At 40.2% G+C, this 20,706-nt stretch overlaps 4 protein-coding genes across 6 annotated transcripts in view; 3 read left to right on the top strand and 1 right to left on the bottom strand.

Annotated features, from left to right (window-relative positions):
- The first annotated feature begins 657 nt into the window (after window positions 1-657).
- LOC134184246 (sorting nexin-29-like) lies at window positions 658-9,962 on the top strand. 3 transcript variants are annotated; one of them, XM_062651884.1, is made up of 27 exons: window positions 658-783; window positions 855-925; window positions 989-1,041; window positions 1,096-1,179; window positions 2,037-2,077; window positions 2,147-2,236; window positions 3,986-4,070; window positions 4,136-4,206; window positions 4,279-4,340; window positions 4,728-4,821; window positions 4,875-5,165; window positions 5,223-5,333; window positions 5,407-5,530; window positions 5,594-5,639; window positions 5,695-5,776; window positions 5,843-5,906; window positions 7,984-8,112; window positions 8,301-8,401; window positions 8,467-8,533; window positions 8,610-8,643; window positions 8,702-8,818; window positions 8,886-8,926; window positions 8,994-9,093; window positions 9,153-9,227; window positions 9,298-9,363; window positions 9,422-9,582; window positions 9,639-9,962. In XM_062651884.1, the coding sequence occupies exons 1-27, from the start codon at window positions 780-782 to the stop codon at window positions 9,700-9,702; spliced, it is 2,328 nt and encodes a 775-aa protein (XP_062507868.1). In that variant the 5' UTR covers window positions 658-779; the 3' UTR covers window positions 9,703-9,962. The 3 variants fall into 3 exon arrangements, with proteins under 3 accessions (XP_062507868.1, XP_062507869.1, XP_062507866.1); XM_062651885.1 differs by having other exon boundaries at window positions 852-925; window positions 5,407-5,524; XM_062651882.1 differs by having other exon boundaries at window positions 852-925.
- Window positions 6,641-7,775, bottom strand: LOC134184247 (uncharacterized). Its single transcript, XM_062651886.1, has one exon. It carries the CDS (start codon window positions 7,739-7,741, stop codon window positions 6,818-6,820), a length of 924 nt encoding a protein of 307 aa, XP_062507870.1. The 5' UTR covers window positions 7,742-7,775; the 3' UTR covers window positions 6,641-6,817.
- Window positions 9,963-10,280: 318 nt separating the features above from the next.
- LOC134185059 (ras-associating and dilute domain-containing protein-like) lies at window positions 10,281-16,966 on the top strand. The gene is made up of 14 exons (XM_062652838.1): window positions 10,281-10,998; window positions 11,071-11,254; window positions 11,688-13,408; window positions 13,477-13,520; window positions 13,588-13,846; window positions 13,912-14,073; window positions 14,138-14,371; window positions 14,438-14,588; window positions 14,647-14,790; window positions 14,845-14,878; window positions 15,014-16,133; window positions 16,396-16,461; window positions 16,525-16,598; window positions 16,662-16,966. Exons 1-14 carry the CDS (start codon window positions 10,846-10,848, stop codon window positions 16,759-16,761), a joined length of 4,446 nt encoding a protein of 1,481 aa, XP_062508822.1. The 5' UTR covers window positions 10,281-10,845; the 3' UTR covers window positions 16,762-16,966.
- A 5-nt stretch (window positions 16,967-16,971) lies between these two features.
- Window positions 16,972-20,706, top strand: part of LOC134185061 (mitochondrial dicarboxylate carrier-like) — a 5,423-nt gene continuing 1,688 nt past the window's right edge. Inside the window, exons 1-4 of the mRNA XM_062652841.1 lie at window positions 16,972-17,171; window positions 17,258-17,377; window positions 17,455-17,527; window positions 19,605-19,649. Of these exons, the coding sequence (XP_062508825.1) occupies window positions 17,061-17,171; window positions 17,258-17,377; window positions 17,455-17,527; window positions 19,605-19,649 (349 nt within the window). The 5' untranslated portion in view covers window positions 16,972-17,060. The remainder of the gene's footprint in view (window positions 17,172-17,257; window positions 17,378-17,454; window positions 17,528-19,604; window positions 19,650-20,706) is intronic.

Below are 20,706 nucleotides of genomic sequence, written 5' to 3'. Positions count from 1 at the left end.
TTGTAAATGGTCTACGCGACGCGACGTTCGATGGACGCGACGCTCGCGACTCGACGCGTCCAAATAGAACCAAGTTCTATTTGAGCGTCGAATCGGAAGCTGTACACGTCGCGTCGGAAGTAGCACCTTGATTTCGACCAATCACAGCCAACTATAAATGCACGTGTGGCTTCCGTGGGCAATGATTATTGATTTGGGCGCTGTACTCGACGTTGAGCGGTCTATAGATTGTGTAGGTAGCTGTCCTTGCTTGTGGATGATCAACTGCAAGACGTACAAAGACCTGGGTGCATGGGAGAACGCCTAGAAATTGATTTTGAGCAAGCTGGGGGTTCCGGCAGAGTTCTGCTAGTAGAAAATCGAAGCGCGAGTGGTCAGTTCAATAATTCAGGCAGCGACGTCTACGGCGCGCTGAAATCGTATTGTGAATGGTACGACGCGTGTGACGCGATACGTGCCACTCCCACGCAAGACAACGTGACTGGACGCACGACGCTCAAGCGTTCCCATATTGTAAATCCAGCTTTACGCTATCGAAGTCGGTACTTACCATGCATATCAGCTGTCGTCAGAAGTGTAGGACCTACACATTTCTGACATAAGAAATCAAAAAGAAGGAGGTGGATTCGCTGCACACCTAGTTTCTTATCCGGGTCTTATAGTTTGTTGATATTGAGTGTCCGTACAGCTCAGTGTTTCTCGAGTGTAGGTCTTGCTATCTGTTATCAAGGAACATTTTTGATTGCCGCATTCGTTGCCGTTTTTACCTTTCGTAAGATATGGGTAAGTGGAGAAAATTATCTACTCAGTGCAGAGGCACTAGACCTACCGTACTTGTTTACAATTTGAAGCAGCAAGGAGTTCACAGGCATATGTCTCGGAGCGACAAAATCTGCTAGAACGGCTGCTGGATTCTGTGAAACAGGTTGGAAAATAGTTTGCGTAGGCGTGTTGCAACGACTCTGACGACATCAATTGTGGGGTTTAGTGTCAAGTTAGGTTTGGTGGAAAATCGGAGATAGCTCCAGACTCAGACGCAAGGCAAGTTGAACTTACGTGGCACGTCGTGTTTTTAGCTCATTCTAAATATTGTAGGGTTGTATGCCTGTGTCAACAATTTGAAGCCGTTTTGCAGTATGGAATGAAGAAGAGCAGGCGAATAGCCGCTTCTGCTATACTGTGAGCAGACATTCTAGCTGTGTTATTTTTCTACATTGTTATTGAATTTAATAAATTGTATGTATATCTCATCTGATTGTGTACACCATGGGAACCTTACAACCAAAGCATGTATGGCGTTTATTGTTGTGTGGTTGTAACTAATATTATTATTAATTAATATCCATGTGAATTTTGCGTACCTCCATCTTCTCTGGTGACATTTCTTGATTTGGGGCTGGGCTGGGCTGGACGAAGGTGCAGCACTTGCACTTTGTCACTAAAACTCTTATGACATGTCATTGAGATAAAAGTAGGAAGATGGAGTTTTTCAACTTTGAAGAGAATTTGGTCAAGTCAACAGATGCTTTGATTGTAGACAAGAGCAATTGTATCATACATGGCATGTTGATTGCTTGGACCACATAGTCATGAAGCATGGACTTGTTCAACACACCAGGAAGCTTGTGTTGTGCGCCATTCTTTAGTGAATGTTTGTAAATGTGCACTTTTAATAATAAGGAGGAAGAATAGTGCCACAACATTAAGATAAGGTATACAAGTTTAGGTGTTTTAGAATTAGACGGTTATCTTTGAAACAATGTTCTGGTCTACTTGTGCTTTTTGTACATGGTCTAGGTATTAAATGAGAAGTGTTAAGTGAGGTTCTTGGGGATGTGATGTTTTAGGGGTCTGTGTACAGATGTTGCTTGGTAGATGGACATTATTATGAATTTAGCACTCGGATCTCTAAGATCGTGGCATTTGATGTACTTAAAATGGTATAGAGTTGATGTTAAGTTAATTAATATTGAAAGCAAGTAATGCTAATGATTTGCTACTACTGATCCCTACTGGTTGATGTATTTCTGTGATAGTACGAAGGTGACATCTAATCAGAAGCAGGATTCTCAGCCAGGTGACAAGTTGCCTGATCATAAGTTTCTAGAATTTCTAACTTTTAGGTATGCTTTAATGTTTATCTTAGTTTTCTGGTCTTACGTGAAGGAGTATCTTAGCAAATCAGAATTAGAACGATTTAATACACTTGAGCACATCACAACAGATGCAGGAAGAGGTTAGAGTTCAATTAATAACTAAATTGCTGTCTGTTATGGACTGGTAACTAGGGGCATGTTCAAGGTTTTTGTTTGTGGTTGTAGACACATCTTACCAGGTAGCAATAGGGTAACTTTGCAGTACATGTTTAAGCATTAAAAGATTTCTGGTTAGGCCATACAAACTACATATATAGTTTTGCGTCAGCCTCTTCCTGAATTTAGGTGCGTGCGGTACATTAATATGTGATATCTGTTTAATATTTAACACATTCTTCTATCCATAATTTAATATTAACATGTTATTGTAGTCATCAGGCTCACAGCTTTAGTATGTTTAAAAGTGACTACACACTATAATGTATATCACAAGGTGGACACGTGACAATATGATGGCTGGAGCATGCGCAGGTGTATAGGGAAGGGCATTCGAGAGGTTTGCAAGTGATGTGGGCACTGACGTGAAACTATGTATGTACTTTGTATGGCCTTAGAGGGATTGTGCATATTCCTCTAACATAGCTAGCTATGCTATGCGCCTGTGTCGCCATTATTTCTATTACTGCTATATCGTTAATGGCACATGACTCATTCACTTAGTCAATGGGTCTCAAGATCTGTAATTGTTTGTATATTGAATGGATGACTTCAAGTAGTACCGTACCCAGAGTTTGGTTTACATTAACTTATAAAAACATTCCTCTATATTCTTTTTAATATTAAATTTTAACACACTGTTATTTTTCTAATCAATGTTAAATGTCATTTACATGTGAAATGTTTACTATTTTTGTTAAGAATCTGTTCTTCTCTGACTAGCTTGACTTAAATGCTGCTTGAATTAGGCTTTGTAATTGGCTTGTTATGAAGAGTGCTTTTGACAATAAATACAGATGTGCTAACCGAGAAACATACACAGAGTGTTGTTCTATCACCTTTCTTTCCTAAGGAGGGTATGCACTTGGATGGTCGACTTGAAACAAAATCTGTCAATTGGAGACAATTGATAATTAGAGATTCTTTCTTTCTAAGTTTTCAGTTGCAAGAGTCAGTGTGGATTGGGTAATAGAGATGCTTATTCAATAACAGAAATTATTCAGAGAAAACTGAAAACAGTTTGAGAATTGGAGAAAACTCGAGAGCAGATCTGTTTATATACATAGGAAATTAGTCCGTTTCAACTGAAAGGGAATTTAGTTCTAATATCTTTTTTCTGTGAAATTGAAATTGGGAGATATCTAAGTGAAATAACAAAGTACATTGGGTAATTAAGATCTTCATCATTACAACAACTGATTTGGATTCAATATGATCTTAGAAGGTTATGTATGAAGGCAATCGCAACCATTAATTGCTTCTGCCATTGGGCTGGTTGTAAGTGTTGTTATCAGAATTACTACTAACAGTCAGCAAGAAAGTTGATGTAATTGATTAAAGTAGCAGTGTCTATGTTATGTATTGAAACTGAAGGGACTATTCTCTTACTATAATATCTATAGATATAATATGTTACACAGAGACAATGACAACAGCTGTGTTTACTAGTAAATTTTCAATTGATTAGCAATTGGTGTTGCACATGAACAATCTATTTTATCAGAATTTGATAGACTCTTTTATCTTGTCATTATGTTATTGGTTGATTTTTGAACTGTACTCAGTTTGCACTATCTTGACTTAACATTAGCTTTGTCATTTATATAAACTTATAGAAATTTAGGTAGTATGTATGTGCATGTACTAATGTATAGGTTATGCAATGTTTGCAGGACGTGCCTGGCTGAGAGCATCATTGAATGAGCACACATTGGAGAGATACTTGCAGGATTTACTAGCTGATACATCAATGCTCAAGTTGAAACACATTTTGAAGCAGTTGCGAAAGATTTGTTTATTCTGTTGTTTTTGTATTTCATCAGTTATCATTACCAGCCACATGCATTCTTGTTGGATATTGAAAGATCAAGTATGTTGCCCCAAATGGCAGCAGGTACAGTTGCAGACTGTTAGACACATTGTAACATTCTTCTTTCTGTGTGGTTGCAAAGTATCTTCTGTTGAGGTTTGAGCTCGATTCTATTTGCAACGACAGTTGATAATCCAGATTTGAATGGACTAGCAAAGGTTGGCAATGTAAAATAAAAAGTATTAAAGTGACAATGACAATTATTGATCATATATTTCAAGATCCGTGTGTGATGTCTTGAATGTTTGGACTAGTATGTAGATAGCATAGTGTACGTTGTATAACGGGAATAATCGGTTGACTGAAGTTGTCAATAGTATCTTGAATATAATGACAAGATGAATATCAGGAAAAGTTGATGGTTTTACCATTATCTGATAAGTGTAGAGTGTTCTTGTCATGATGCTCAATAAATGTTGTGTTAATTATCTAAGCCAACGTGCATGTGAACGAATACTGTGCACTAGGAAAAGAGCACAACTGAGACTGTATCTGAAACTTCCTGCATGATTAGAATTATCATCTTATGTACATTTGATGTGTAGGTCTCATCCAATAGCTCTTTTTCTACTTCATTAACTGTTAGTAACAAGTCTCAACAGGGTGTCCCCGAAGCTGTAGTAGCACCAGAAGCAAAAGGTACATTTGTAACATTGTGTTCTTGTATCTTCGTCATAAACAGTGTTGTTCAGAGATGATGACTGTAAAGAAAAGAAAGAAGAAGAGAAAATCAAAACATAGTGAATTTGGGGACAGTGAACCAGGAACAGCAGAAAATGCAACAATATATGGAGAGACTTCATCTATTCCAATTCTGCCTGGTAGTCAATCTGTTTCGCCATTGACCACACCGTCGATGTCAATGCAGAATACTCCATCGGGTGATGAGAATGCAGAAAATCTAATGAAGAGTAAACTAGGTAACCATAATGATGGACAAGACATAGAATCAACAACTGTGGAAATAGTATCAGGATTTCAGAGTATGTATCTTCAACATGTTCACTGCATGTTCTTAGTTGATTGTGACAATGTCACAGTGACTGAGCCACGAGACGACAGTCCTTCGTTGTACTCAACAACTGAACTTGGAGAAATACAAATAGATCCTCATGCATCACTAGACAGCTGGAAACCAAGCTCACAAAACGGTTGCTACTTAGCTGACTAGTTTTTGTCTTGGTTTGTCGATTGGCACGCATACTCAAATGTTTTGTGTTGTAGATGTCTCTAGAACAAGGGGTATGATAATTCAAACATTTGGAATGCCATCGGAAACAAAGGCTGCTGTCCAAGCTCTTCAAGCTGCCCATCGTGCACAACAATCTTTGGAGAGAAGCAAGTATAGGTGAAGTACTTTTTGATGTTGTACTCATTGTAATTTTCTGTCTGGTACATGAATGTATTTTAGTTCGTTGTCACAAGCACAGTCTTCTCCAAGCACAGACAGGACGGAGGTTAACATTACACTTCCTAACCTTTTTGCTTTTTTAACCATGTGTGCGTCATCAGAATGAACTAGCAACACAGTCATCTCAACTTCCTTCTCCTGTTGTCAACCAGCATTCTTTGTCTCCTGACAGTATGACAAATGGTGAGATTTCGTTGTTGTTTAACCATCTTGTAGCAATTTATTTATTATGACTTTGACTTGCGACAGCTGAACTCAAGCAAGCCATTATATCAGCTATACAACGGAAAGATGAAGTGGAAGCCAAGAACAGGTGAGACTGAGGGTTTGGTCGTTCCATGGTGTGATTCCTGTCTTTTTTGGTGGATGGGGATTGTTGGGTGGGGATTTACAGTGAAAGTAGTCCACTATTACTATGTAGACTTGTTTACTAGGTTTCCCTTTTCCAATGGGTATTGTATTTTTCTCTATTTCTATTTCAATGTTACCATCTCCTCACAACAAACAGGATAGGAATAAACAAATACCTAAGATTGGGAGGTGGATATTTACAACATGTACAGTGCAGCTGCAAGTGTTAACAGTTGTGAACAGGTGTATTCTACTTCCCGTTTGAATCAGCTATTTCCTGTACTGTTTGTTTTTAGCAGCTGACAGTGAGTATAAAAATGTATTAATTAAGGTGGTGCCCCTAGTTCCTGTTTACCTTGAAAGTGAGGGCAATTGTGCCTACAGTCTGAGGGTTTCTCCTGGGCATGTTTATTCTAGCCGTTGAGTTGGTGCTTTTGCTTATGTAATGTGCTCCATCCTGATATATTGAAAGCCAGTAAAATTCAAGCAATGACATCATCTAGAATTTCTACAATCCCACATTTACAAGAATGGTGCTGAAATAAAGCAAGTGATGTAATTAGACAGACTGTGTCCTGGAGTGAGTATTTGAAAATGAGCCAAACACCCATTTACAATGAACCCAATAGGTTCCTGTGCACCTAATCATATAATAGATGAGTTCCTACAACAGTAGGAATAAACCATTAGTCCATTACTGTAGAATCAAAACAATCAAATAGAAACTCTGCTAGGCAGAACTAAAACTGGCAATTGTCATAAGACACAACAACTCAACAATGACAAACACACTATTATAGTCTAATAGCAAACTTTAATTAATGACTAGTACTTAGTAATTAAAGTATCAAGTACATATGTCTGTGAAACAACTCATGTATTGATTGTCTTGGGAGTTGATTCCCTGTGTCTGTACCAGACAAATCGCATGGTGTCATTCGCCGTCTTGTGCTTGTCAGATAGTTTTCCGTTTAGCCAAGCAGGGAGTGGAGGAATTAGACATGGATCAAACGTGAGTACTGGAAGCAACTCCCTCTCCCTACTGCACGTGCCAATCCGAGCTCTCTCTTCCACGGGCACTTCCAATCCCTTTCTATCCAAACAGTTAATGTCGATACGGTAGTAGAAGCCTCTTCGGATGACAAAGAGAGGTTGATAATGGCCTGACTCTACATCTTGTATTACCAGCCACGTCAAGAATTTTTCATCTCTGACCATACTCTTCAAGAAGTGATGACCTTTATGCCCAATATCTTCCAAATCGAGCTTCCACGTAGCTTTCGTGTACGGCAGGTCGTCCATGTACAGATAACCGAGTATCTCGACCGTCGAACTGAGACACGAAGCGTCGAATTCGAAGAATGCTCGTTTGCTATAATACGGCATATTATCTATCACGTCCGAATCGACACAGTCGTCCTTGTCTTTCATCTCCCATCTCGCGTAGCCCGTCAGTTTCCCCGTCTCGTCCACGTATTCGTGCTGACTGTAAAACTTATCGACTTTTTGAACAAAGCCTATGCGGTAGTGTCCCGTCGACTCTCGCCTTGCGAACACGGAGACGCCTATCTGCATTAGGAAGCCGGGTGCTATCACCTTCAGTCCAATATCTGAAGAGGACAGTGAGCACGACGATTTGTCTTGAACTGTATTGCGTTCCCGTCGGTCGCGCTTGTCGCGTTGCAGACGCTGAAAGTTAGCCTTATTCACCGTTTGGGTGGGCGCAACGTTCATGGTGATTACCAGGTCCTTGTACGCACACGAGCGGTTGACTGGTCGGCTGTTACTTTGCCCCATAGCAAACCAGAACTTCGCGGGAGGTGTCGCCAACGGTAAAATGACTGTGTGCTTTCTGGCTCTTGGTATTTGTAGCAGTCAGGTCACGTGATCGCTCATTTCCCCACCTGTAATCCCCTAGTGACGTCGTCGCTTGTCGAGAGAAAAAAGGATAAAGGAGTGTACAGTGTAGTACATTTACGATAATTATCTTTATTGTAAATTTTTTCATGTCATATCTATTCTACTGTTTTATGCGGCAGTGTATTGGCAAGAGAATGCGAAGATCTCACGGTCAAGGTTGAGTCGTTGGAGAAAGATTTGCTGGCTTTTCGCGAGGAAGCCGCTCTTGCAAGCGAAGAGTCACAGGCTAAAGTGCAAGCGCTGAGTCGGTAGGTATTTTAGTATAGCGTAGGCTACATTTTGTGAGTGAAATAAAAGATTGAGTATTCCCCAAGGTTTTGGGTGACAAGTAGAGGCGTGCGTGTAAAATTCCGTTTCTACTGTGTACTTGGCTTTCCGTTAAACTTTTCTGCATTGGTTCATTGGTTGTACTTTCTTTGTTTCATCGTGTTTGTAGCGAGAATGAGTTGTTAAAGCATCAGCTTAAGAGATATGTAGGAGTGGTGCAAACAATGAGGAGAGAAAGAAGCTCAAGTCTTACTAAAGAAACTGCTGATGGTGTGACAAACATTAATGCAAAAGTTCATTCCATATAATTTGTTGTGATTTGTGATTTCGATTAGCATTATCTGTCGTTCCCTCTATTCAGCCTGCTACGGAACCTCTTAGATTTCGAGCAGAGTCTATCAAGTAGGATTGTTGTTAGCATTGCTTAACATTGTGGAATTGATGCTGTATTTGTGTGTCTTTGTAATTCTTTGCGTAGTGAAGCAGACCATTATGAAAAGAAGTTAGTTCAGGTAGTGACATGTTTTAGTGTAGGTACAGTACATGTTTCTGGAGTACATGTGGTTATAGGTCACTGAGATGCACGGGGAGCTGATGGAGTTTAATGAAAGTCTTCACATTCAGTTGCTTCGGAAAGAATTGGAAATCAGAAGACTGCGATCTCAACTGCCCCAATACAGAGGAGTGGTTAGTTTTAGTATTTTATAATACTGCAGTAGTGTAGTTTGAAATAAGTGTTGGCAAATGTGTACAGCCTGTTCAAGATGAAATGCCGAAGACAAACACTCAGCAACGGTTTGTGTCATAGTCAGATTCTTAGTATACTGAAACTATAACATACTTTAACAATTTTTTCTAACAGAGGGAATGACTTGTGTCCTACCAATCCAGGTTTGGTTAATGTATGGATACCAACAGCCTTTTTGAATGGACGTGGGGCTGACAGTCATCACGTTTACCAGGTTTCGTGAACTTCAGTGTGCCTTCAGTTTAGTACAGATTTGATAAGTCATTATGTTAGGTGTTCATTAGAATTCGAGATGATGAGTGGAACGTCTACCGCCGCTACACTCAGTTTCGAGAGCTATATAAGCAAGTGGGTGTAATGTGACACATGGTGAAATCTGTTTTTTTTTGAAAGTGCCTTTCTTTATCTGATTTGCCAGGCTTGTCTCTATCTTCAATCTGTAAAGAAGTTTGATTTTCCTCCAAAGAAGACATTGGGCAGCAGAGTAAATTACAAAACCTAAGAAATTTTAGAATCAGACATTGATGAACAGTATTGTTTAGGATGGGAATTTTGTAGAAATGAGAAGGCAGCAATTGCAGGCGTTTTTGCGCTTCTTGTTTGAAATTATTCTTAAAGGTGGAGAGGGCATTGATGGTACATCTTTAGATATCAAGGCGAGGCCGTCAAAGAAGGGGCTTATGAAGGCGATACCTTTCTTTGCGTATGACTAATTACTCTTCACGCTTAAATTGGATCATACTGTATTGCATTGTGTAGTGAGAATTCTACTCAGAGACCGACTGGTCCACCTGTGGGAGGTCACCAGTATAGTGGTTTGTGATGTCATGTTTCAAGTCACAAGAATCACGTATACAGTATTTTGTTATACAATCTTGATCACATTCAGCAGGTTCACGTGGGGTGTTGTTATTAATTGATGGATGTACAGATATTTTATATGTAGTTTGGTTGATGCTATTGAGCTTCGACTGAGTTCCTTTTTAAATTTTATACGCAAACAGCACATCTGTTTAATGTACTTGGTGCTCAGTAATTTATGGTTTATTGTGAAATGGAGATATTATGTGACGTTTAGAATGTGCACATGCATAGATAATATGATATGTATTCACTGAAGTAATTAATTAAACACGTCTGGGTTTATTTAGTAACTGTGTCATTTTGTGGTGTTCTGTGTAGATCAGCGCTAGCAATAGATATATAAATAGATAAATAGTTATATAAGTAAATAGATAAATCAGAGCATAATTACCTGTAGTGATTTCCTCGCCACTGATGACGTCACATCACGAGGATGTGGACAGATTGGCAGTTGGAATTGGAAACTGGATGTGTGGTTGGGGAGAATGCTGAGAGTAGTGAAACTTGTAACCACGCAAACAGCAGGAGGTACTGTAATCATGGAAGAATTTTGAAAGTCTAATCTCACTTTATTAGATTTAGTGTGGAAACTTGAGTAGTTAGTTCTAGAGTTACGTTTTAGTATGCTAGAAATTGGCTAACGGTCTGTTTACACAACATGGATTTTCATAACTTGTAATAGGAGGAAGCTAGGACAGTGCTCTGACATCTAACGGATCCGGGCATAAGCAGCAATACACTATCTATGTAGCACAGTGCAGTTTGCAGATCAATGATTTTATTGACATTTATACTGTTGCATTAATTATTTTTAGAAACATTATTTATATGTGGTTGTAGCTTACTTTCCACGACTTACGCAATGCTTGTATCCCTGTATCCTCGTGGGTTGTGAGTCTTCAATGCACTTTCACTAAAATATAATATCAGCATTGAAAGTAGAGTGACGGTCTTGTCGTATGTAAATTAGTGGCGGGAGAGTAGAAAGCCCGTATAACTGGTATGAATGTTTGCCTTCTGTTCTTCTCTAAAAGTACCGTTGTGCAGTGACAAAGAATTGAAGACGACAGCGAATCGTTTTCTTGCCTGCTAATCACGCTAGATGGACGTAAAACCTACACGGCAAATCGGAGAACGGATTGCTGCTGATTCTGAGCAGGAAATCGAAATCCAGCGACGAGAGCAGCTCATCCACCGTGTAGCCGAGTACAACAAACGACATTCGCTCGATTTATTTCGTCTCCACCTGAGCGACGTAAGTGCGCACACTTGGGGGGCGGAGCTTAACGAGGTGGCAACCTGTAAACACCATCTCTTGTGTGACTAGGACGCTGACAGTTACCTCGGAGCTCTCCGTTTCACGTTTCTCGATGGCGATCAAGAAATGACAAAGGCCGTGCGTTTAGACAGCTCTGCATCGACCGATGAAGTGATACCGCATTTACTGGAGAAATTCAACAGAGAACAAGGAGTTGCTACGTCCTATCAGCTTTCGGTTGTTACTAACGGAGGTACGTGTGTGTGGTCGTAAGTTGGCGTCAAGGGCTAAATTTGTTTAGATTGTTTGTTTGTCTATTGGTGTGTGTGTGGGTGTTTGATCTTGGTCTGTTTGTCTGTCGGTCAATGCAAGTGGTCTAGTTTACTTGTTATTTTAGAAAGTTGAACTTCTAGTGTTTATTTAATTTAAATGGGATCTTTTGCTGAGTGGTCTATTTAATTAAATGTTAATAATATGCCTGTCTGCCTGTGTTTGGTATGCAGCTTGTGGTTGCTTATGACTGGGCAGTAGGTTTAATTAATTACTAATTTCATATAAAACTAAAGGCGTAAATATAATATTAATGTCCTGTATTGTCTTTATTATGATTTTACATTTTAAAAGAAATGTTCAAATGACAAAGGCTGTCATACTTCTGCTTGGTTTATTATGACTTGTTGATTTAGTTGAACGAGTACTGCTCTCTAATGAACGACCACTTGAAGTAGCAGTTAATTCAACTGACAGGCAAGAGCCCAAGTTTGTATTATGCCCAATAGTGAAACGACAAGGAACACCTTCAGACATTTCTCATGACACCATAAGCTTGACTAGTTCAATTAGCAGTAGTAGTGCTCTAGGACAGATCCATGGACGAGACAGCATGTCAAATGTCTCGATTTCAAGTGACCACACTGACAGAAGTAGCCATCTTTATCAAAGTCCAATAAATCAGTCTGTTGTTTTGAGAGAAAAGAGTAAGGGGAAGGTAGGTCGATCAAGGCATTCAGTGGAGGGTGTTATGTCATCCAGTGGTGGAAACAGCAAAAGGTCATCAGTTTGGAAACCATTTAAATTCAGTCGAGCCAAAAGTACATATGAGCCAAAGACAGCAGACCAGCTTGCTCAGCAGCACATGAGAAACATGACACAACATGGAATGCTTCAAGTTTATGGAGTTGGCATTGCACCCAAGAGCCATTCTCAATACAAAAGTGTTCTTGCAACCAAGTCATCCACAACTATAGATATTGTCAAGGCTGCTCTTGAGAGATATAACCTAGAAAAGAGAGACGAAGATGACTATCTTCTTTGTGATGTGATAGGACAATGGAATGAAGAAAGTCGACCAATTGTTAGTCCAACATCAGACTCTGGTCTTCGAGGCAGCTTGTCACCAGAACCAACTCCAAGGACTTGGATAACTCATTATTCTCGTGTATTACAGCTAGATGAAACCCCTATGATTCTTCAAACATTGTGGAAGCCAGGCGACAGCTATGAACGGAGATTTGAGCTGCGTAGAAGGCCTCCGTTTGGTCGACATTCTATCTATGATGTGATGTCTACTGTACCTGATCACTCTCTCGGTTCTGGCTGTTACCAGCATCCAACATCTGTTCCTTTTTTGATGAATCTACGAGGCTACGATCAGGCTAGAGAGTTTCTTATCTACAGATTAATTGAAGACGTGACAGCAGTTGGTCGAGCTGATGTTCAAGATGGCATTGGATCAAATCGCCATAATATTACCCTGACTGGACCAGATATTCTTCCGGTTCATTGCCTCATTCACCAAAGAAGGCCAGAATGTGTGGAACATCAAACAGAGCAAGAGGCACAGACATGGCTTGAGCCAATGCAAAATGCACACATTGCATTAAATGGAGCTAAAATTGATTCTTCAAACTCCATTTTACCTGGGGACTTACTTTCCATTGGAAACCATCATTTGTTTCTTTTTAAAGATCCTAGTCAGGCACAAGAAATCATGCAGGGACTACACTGGGAGAAAGCTTCTTTGTCACAGTTGGAGGACCGTGCTCAATCTTACATTGTGGATGGTGTAAACAGTGGCACAAAGCCATCTCCGGATATGATACGACCTCAGACATCAAGAAAAGTAAACACAGGTGATGCTAGTAGTTTACACGTAACTGGCATCATTGCTGATGCCGCTGGGAGACAAAGGGCAAACGAGAGACTTGCGTTTTCGTATCATAATACTGATGAAGATGCTCTGATAGAGCAAGTGGTTTTACATACAGACATAGTGTCTGTGCCATGTAAGCTTGCGCCTGCGTATCTGCTTGCTATGATGGTCGAGTATTCGTATAAGCATCATGGACTAAAATTGACTCAAGAACTGGTTGGAAAACTAGCTGAGTTAATACAAGAAGTAGCTTGGGTATGTCTATAAATTATTATGTCATGACTTATATATATGTCTATATAGTAATGTTGTTGTGTCAACAGGAGAAGACACGATTTTTGTCTGAAGAGACTTCACTAAAAAATAGGTATGGTTGTCGCAATCCTATTGCCAAATATGTTACCAATATGTTAATAATTCACACGTTGCCTTAGTCAAGTGCATTTGGCTGTTAATTTCCTGTTGCCCAATATTCAACCAGCGATCTTTTGGATGTCTAATGCGGTTGAGCTTATGCACTACTTGTGCATCCAATTGCCAGCACGTGCATCCCACCATGGTGCACTACAATCACAGTTTACATTGCCGTTGACATTACGACAATTACTTGGTAAAGATGTCCAAGACAACATGTCATTACTTGAAGAAGTACTGCAGTTTGCATTCCAACAGATTCTGTATCCCCTAACAAAGGTTTGGAGATTCAGGGTTTTTTGTGTTCCTCTTATTCTTATGTGAATTGGGTATATGTGCTGAAGGTTCTCTATTCTGTTTTGCCATCACTGATTGAGGGAAGTCCCTTTGACTCTGGAGTGCCAAATGTAGCGACAAGTCGAGATGTTGACAGTGTTCTTAATGTCATGCAAAGTGTATATGATTTGATGAGTGAATATTGCTTGAATAGAGGCATCATTGCGCAGGTATTTTATTATTTATGGTTGTGCTTAATGCACTTTGATCGCTCACTTGAAGGTATTGATGTAGGTGTTCACGAATTTGTTCTTCTTTATCAATGCATCTCTTGTTAATACTTTGATGGACAAAGGAGCAGGCATTAAGTTCTACCACTGGGTGAAAGGTGTCCAAATTCGTGGTAGCTTGGATCTGTTTGATGCATGGGCCTTGAAGAATGGATTGCGAAAGGAATTTTTGCAGTACACAGCAACACTATCAACTATTGCTGACTTTCTAGCAACAACTAAAGAACATTTGTTACAGGTCCAGACTATCTATGTGCACATTAAGTTTATTATCCATTATGTGACTGAATGTTAATTAATGTAGATGACTTGGAGGTCACTCCGCAAGGAATTCCCTTCTCTGCATCCTGCTCAACTGCATCATCTCTTGTCAGATTATCAGCTGCCGTCTGACAGCAGTCGACCATCTCATTGGGCTCCGTCTGAGGGTGATTGTGAGTTGTTGAATGATCAAGGTAGGTTCTGCTAATTTAGAAGATTAATTGTTAGAGAAGCTAAGATGTTTGTTGTTAGATTCATTACTGGAAAAGTTTGACTCTTGTCCGCCTTTATTCATTCCTGCTTCTCAGTTTTGGCTTGATCTTGACTATTTACCTCCTGGTGAAGGGTTTCAACTGTTTGTGGAAGAATTGCAGAAACTATGTGTGACCAGATCTGGTTAGTGAACGTTAAATTAATGAAACATTGGTAAAACTCTTCATTATCTCTTAGCAACAGAGGAAGACGTGAGTATTGAAACACAAGAGTAAGTATCTATTGTTATATGAAAATAATGCACAGTTGTCAACTTGAGTTGAAGTGACACACAATGGAGAATCTGGCTCTAAACTAGTTTCTATGAGCTACATTATGTGATGTGGTAACACTTTTTTGTTTATAGAACTTCTGTATTGTCTTTGGAACAAAGTCTATTGGATGATGACACTGTGATCAGAGCAGGGCTTGGTGTAACGACACCACCAACAGTTCCTCAGCTGGATTTGGAAGACAACAGTATCACGAGTACACCACCATTGTCTCCTCAGTCACAGACTTTGTCCCAACTAGTGGAAGAAACAATAATGCAGCCAAAAAATGTTCAAAATGGTGACGGCGCTGGGGACTTGGAGGAAGAATGTAGTGAACTAGAAATGAATTTTGTCATTGAGAAACCTAACAAAGAAGCAGAACCAGATAATGTACCTGTAGAAACGGAACCTCAATCTTTGGAACCAGCAGCGGGATATCTACATGACCAAATGGTACAAGTTCCATCTTCAAATCCAGCAGCAGAAACTGTTTTGGTACCAGCAACATGCCCTCCATTGTTATCACCACATACAAAGCCTGTTAATGGTCATGTTACCTCTACCTCTCCTGTTGAGACAGGGATGGAAGTAGTGTCTGAGGGAGAGGAAGACGATGAAGGTGAAGTTGAAATGAACTTGGTGTTTTCAACAGCGGTAGTCAGTGACGAAAGTGAAGAGATCCCAGAGCCTAATATTAATGTAACTTTTGAAGGTGCTTCGTTGAGACACGAGCCACTGCAGATGAATGGTATGGCATATGTTGATGAAATGGTGAAAGATCTGGAGTCTGATTCAAACAGCAATAGTGATGATGACGGCACTGATGAAAATGGCAGCGAGTCAGAAAATGATGAGGATGACCTACGATATCACAGTGCTGATACGCCTGACCGAGACACTGATGTAGTTGCATTGATGGCCAAAGCAGCCCTACTTTTAGGAGATGACAGTGATGATGGGATGTCACCACCACCAGAAGACGTATCGTGTGAGGATCAAGATACCGCGAAGAAGAATCTCCCAAGTCAATTGAAAAGCAACAAAGGCAAAAAAGCAGGAAAGAGAAAACGTGATATTGTTGCTACATTGTCTACAGTGAAAGAAGAGGTAGAGACTCAAGAAGATGATGACTGTGAAGTGCAACAGAGCATTGTTATTGTGAACCTGCAACCAGACCACAAGGGTTTGGGGCTTGGCATTGTGGATGGCAATGTTAGTCGACTTTCACACTTTATACATTACCAATTTTTATTCACCACTGATGGTTCATTTGTTTTCTTAAATATTTGTTCGTCTTTCTGTGACTATATACTTAATCGTTTTTGTATTATTTCACGTTGCTCAACTCTGACTAATGGTTCAGCTACTTGAAATGACATACTGGCATAAGTATAACAATATTTTGTGTCATCCTACTGCTTCTCTCTAATTGACCTTCTCTTATTTTTCTACATATTTTTTCTTTCTTTTACAGACAATGCCCATGCCTGTTCCGGGTATTTTCATTAGTTCCGTCTTGCCTGATTCTCCAGCAGCTGTGGTAATTATTGGACACTGAATGGACTGTTAGTTATCAGAGTTACTAACTGACTTTCCGTTATAGACTAGGCAGCTACAAATAGGAGATCAAATTCTTGCAGTTGGCAATCAGAGCATGACTAATATCAGTGAGCAGGAGTAAGATGAGTTACATAAAACCATTGAAGATTAATTAATTTGTTGCTGTTTGACCTTCCCTAGTGCCAGGATTATTTTGAAGTCTTTCGAAGAAGCAGTAAATCTGGTGGTTGCTAAATCAAGAGGAGTTAAGTTAAAGAATACAGAATTAGCGGAGGTCTGATCATGATACCCTGGTCACATATAGAGCTACTTACTTACCTGCAATACATGCTGTTAACTATTAGATGTTGATCCTTTGCATTGTCATGTAACTTGATAGAACGTTTCTAAAGCAATTGCATTTTATATCGACTGCAAGGTACAAACGTGAAAGCAATTACTATGTCACGTGAGAGAGAGCCACACTTATACAGACGCTATTGAAATCTATGACAACGTAAAATCAACATATACCTGCCACGTGTTGGAAGCACTGAGTGAGTCGTGCTGATCGACTCAACAGATAGATCTTTCGTCCTCATGGCAAGCGGAGGCAAAGTCCAAGTTAAAGTCAAACCACAGCGATGGTATCTAGGCGGAATCGCTGGCTGTATGACAGTTTGCTTTACTCATCCGCTCGATCTAGTGAAGGTAGCTACTTGTAGACCTACTCACTATAGTTTCTGGAGTCGTTTTCTCTTTGGACGTGCGTAGATCAGTCGCTGCGTTTGTGTTAGGTTCATTTACAGACACAGCAGTCGACGCAGAAGGGGATGCTGAACATGTTCGGCCACGTTTTGAGAACTGATGGTGTCCGAGGGCTGTACAATGGTCTGACAGCGTCATGGGCACGGCAGGTAACCTGTTGACTATTGCATTTCGTGATTTGGGTGGAGTGCTTTGCTCTGTTTCACGTTGCAATGTGGTGGTGCAGTTGACGTACACGACGGCAAGAGTGGGAGTCTATGAGTTTGCAAAGAACAAAATTTTGAAGGATACTGGAGGACGTACGTGAGCAATGGAAAATGGTTGTGGTCTGGGCGTTTGTTGATTGTTTGGATCATCTAAAGAATGCTCACCACCCCTCTAAAACGTGCCAAATAGGTGGTGCGAAGCGTGCTCAGCCACGTGTTGATTCTATTAATATAAAATACCCGTATACTCTCATTATCAGTCACGATTTAGGGTCTGTCCCACCATTAACGTTGCAGGTGGTACAATAAATGCAGGTTGCTTACATAAACCAACAGGACAGGAGTGGCTACGGCTAATTTGCAGAGAGTAGACATCCGTTCTTGCGTACGCTAGTTACCTGCCTTGTTCGCGCGCGAAAATTATGGCGGCTGCTGATATTTACGCAAGGGTGCATGGAGTTTGCTTTGGTCCTGATCCACAGCGTGATGTCATCGATTTCATGCAGCGTTGAGGACTTATTTCAAGGCAAGCACAATGCAACAACTGTCATGGTGTGGCCATGGCAATAAAATCGTTTCAAAATATGCAAGGACGGTTATATTTGGAGGTTTCCTGAAAAAAACTGCAGAATGCAACGGTAATTTTTAGTTTGCAAGATGTGGTACCCTAAAAACATTATATTACTATAAACAGAAATTCTTCATTATATATATATATATATATATATATATATATATATATATATATATATATATATATATATATATATATATATATTGTAGTTCAGTTCAGTTCAGTTCGACGTGATTCATTTTTTCAACAATCAAATGTTCCTTTGACAACTTGGTTACTTGTAATCTACCACTGGTGTTTTGAGACACCTGTGTCTCAAATGAAGGATGTTTGTAAAGTATCTCTAGTCACTGGCATTCAGATGTACCAGTACCTAAGAGATGTGTGCTCGCGGAAACTCCAACAAAATGTTATTAGACTTGGTGGCATTGGTCCAGTTCAGTCCAACGTTGTTGAAATAGACGAATCCTGTTTTTCCCACAAACCGAAGATAATTGCATTGAACATTACATTGTTGACTGTTAAGAGTTATCCTGTGAAATTATACAGCATCACAGAGGAACAGCACCACGTGACCCAGTGTGGGTTTTTGGAATTGTTGATGTAACACAGCAGCCAGCACTGGGTTACATGGAAATAGTTTTAAGAAGAGATGCTGCGACACTTTTACCGATGTAGCACAACACGTACTGCCTGGCACAATAGTACATTCTGACAAATGGAGAGCGTACAATCGGATTAACACACTCCCCCTGGTGGCAGCTCACAGGACAGTTACCTACTCTTTAAATTTTGTGGACCCTGGCACTGGAGTACACACTCAACATATTGAATCATATTGGAATCGAGTGAAAACAAAACTGAAAAAAATGAAAGGGTGCCATCGCCATATGCTGCCGTCATATTTGGATCAATTCATGTGGCGGGAGCGTTATGGCGTAACTCACGCGGCAGCCTTTGCCGCCATCACGTTGGATATCAGCCAGTGGTATCCAGTACCCTAGGTAGGTGTCTCTCAACTTCTTCTAGCGTTGCAGTTTAACCTAAACAGTTGTGTTGTAATAGTAAGTTCAACTTGTCTTATAACAGTAGTAGGTAATTACGTAAAAAGCTGACAAACCTTGTTCTTTTTTTGCAAATGTGTAGTTACCCGGATGGGATTAATATTAATTGATAGAGGTTGGGTTGCAACTTCGTTGTTGTTGAAATAAGTCCTAGACGCTGCATGAAATCGATGATATCACACTGTGGATCGGGACCAAAGCAAACTCATACACGCTTGCGTAAATATCAGCAGCCGCCATAATTTTTGCGCGAACAAGGCAGTTAGCTAGCGTACGCAAGAACGGAAGTCTACTCTCTGCAAATTAGCCGTAGCCACTCCTGTTCTGTTGGTTTATGTAAGCAACCTGCATTTATTGTGCCACCTGCAACGTTAATGGTGGGACAGACCCTAAATCGTGACTGATAATGAAGTATACAGGTATTTTATATTACTAGAATCAACACTTGGCTGAGCACGCTTCGCACCACCTATTTGGCGCGTTTTAGAGGGGTGGTGTGCATTCTTTATATGATTTGATTGTTTTTGTGTAGAGATGCCGCCGTTCTACTTGAAAGTGTCGTTGAGTTCTTTGGGAGGTGCGGTGGATTTGCTGTTTTTGTTATCATTGTGTTGTGTGAACCTCTAGACACACGGACACGGACACACACACACACACACACACACGGACATGCGCGTGCGCACACACACACACACACACACACCACTATCACCACCACTACTACTACTACTACTACTACTAACAACAAGAACAAAAATTGACAACAACAACAACTACTGTCATGCAATAATTGACTAGTTGTAAGGTATACGTAGGCGCCTCGAGTTGGGAGTAACACATCCAATAAAGTTTTCAGACCGCCTTTGGAATCCTAGCTAGATTTGTTGAAACCCTGTCATGGAAGTAAACATGCAAACTTCCTAGTAGTTTAGATTACGTTTATAGGCCTGGTATAGGTAGTCGTCGTTTTGCGATCGTGATCAAGACAATTGAAATGTACAGTCTAGGTATGCACTCAGTTCCATTGTAACGACAGTGGTATGGTATTTACTGACATAGACATTGATATCGGCAAACATTGACTATCAACAGTGTTAGATGCAGCACAGTGTAGCAGTGGCGTAACTAGGCACAACTCGGTAAATAAAATGGGTGTGGCGTTACAAAAATTTTGCTTGGTGTATCAGTTAGTATTAGTAGATAACAGAAAAGATTGGGCATTCTGCTTGCGGTTACCGAACAGAAGAAGTCCTCTTTGACCACTGTTCTCTCACTTAGCTAGCGCACGTTTACATGTCATGTGAAGCACTTGCCACACACGTGACTGAGAAACCTAGAGGTTAATTAATTAATTAATATAAACTTGCCTAGTTGCGCCCTTGGTGTAGTAAAGGATTGGTCATATACTGTAAGTATGGGACGTGTGAATACTTGACTGTAGGTGGCATTCAACTCCTGAAGGTGTTTCTTGGTTGTCAAGTATACACAGTCCCTAGCTACACTACAAAAGGATGGGGCGACGGAAGTTCATGAAGCATTTTCTTTGCAGTTTGGTCACTTGCATGAATCATTCTTAGACTCATGTAGTCGGACACGGAAACGATTTTTAAGGTAGGTCCTATCATGAAACGTGG

Source organism: Corticium candelabrum, chromosome 9 (genome assembly GCF_963422355.1).
Source record: "Corticium candelabrum chromosome 9, ooCorCand1.1, whole genome shotgun sequence".
Lineage (NCBI taxonomy): Eukaryota > Metazoa > Porifera > Homoscleromorpha > Homosclerophorida > Plakinidae > Corticium > Corticium candelabrum.
This window is presented reverse-complemented; position numbering and strand designations above follow the sequence as displayed.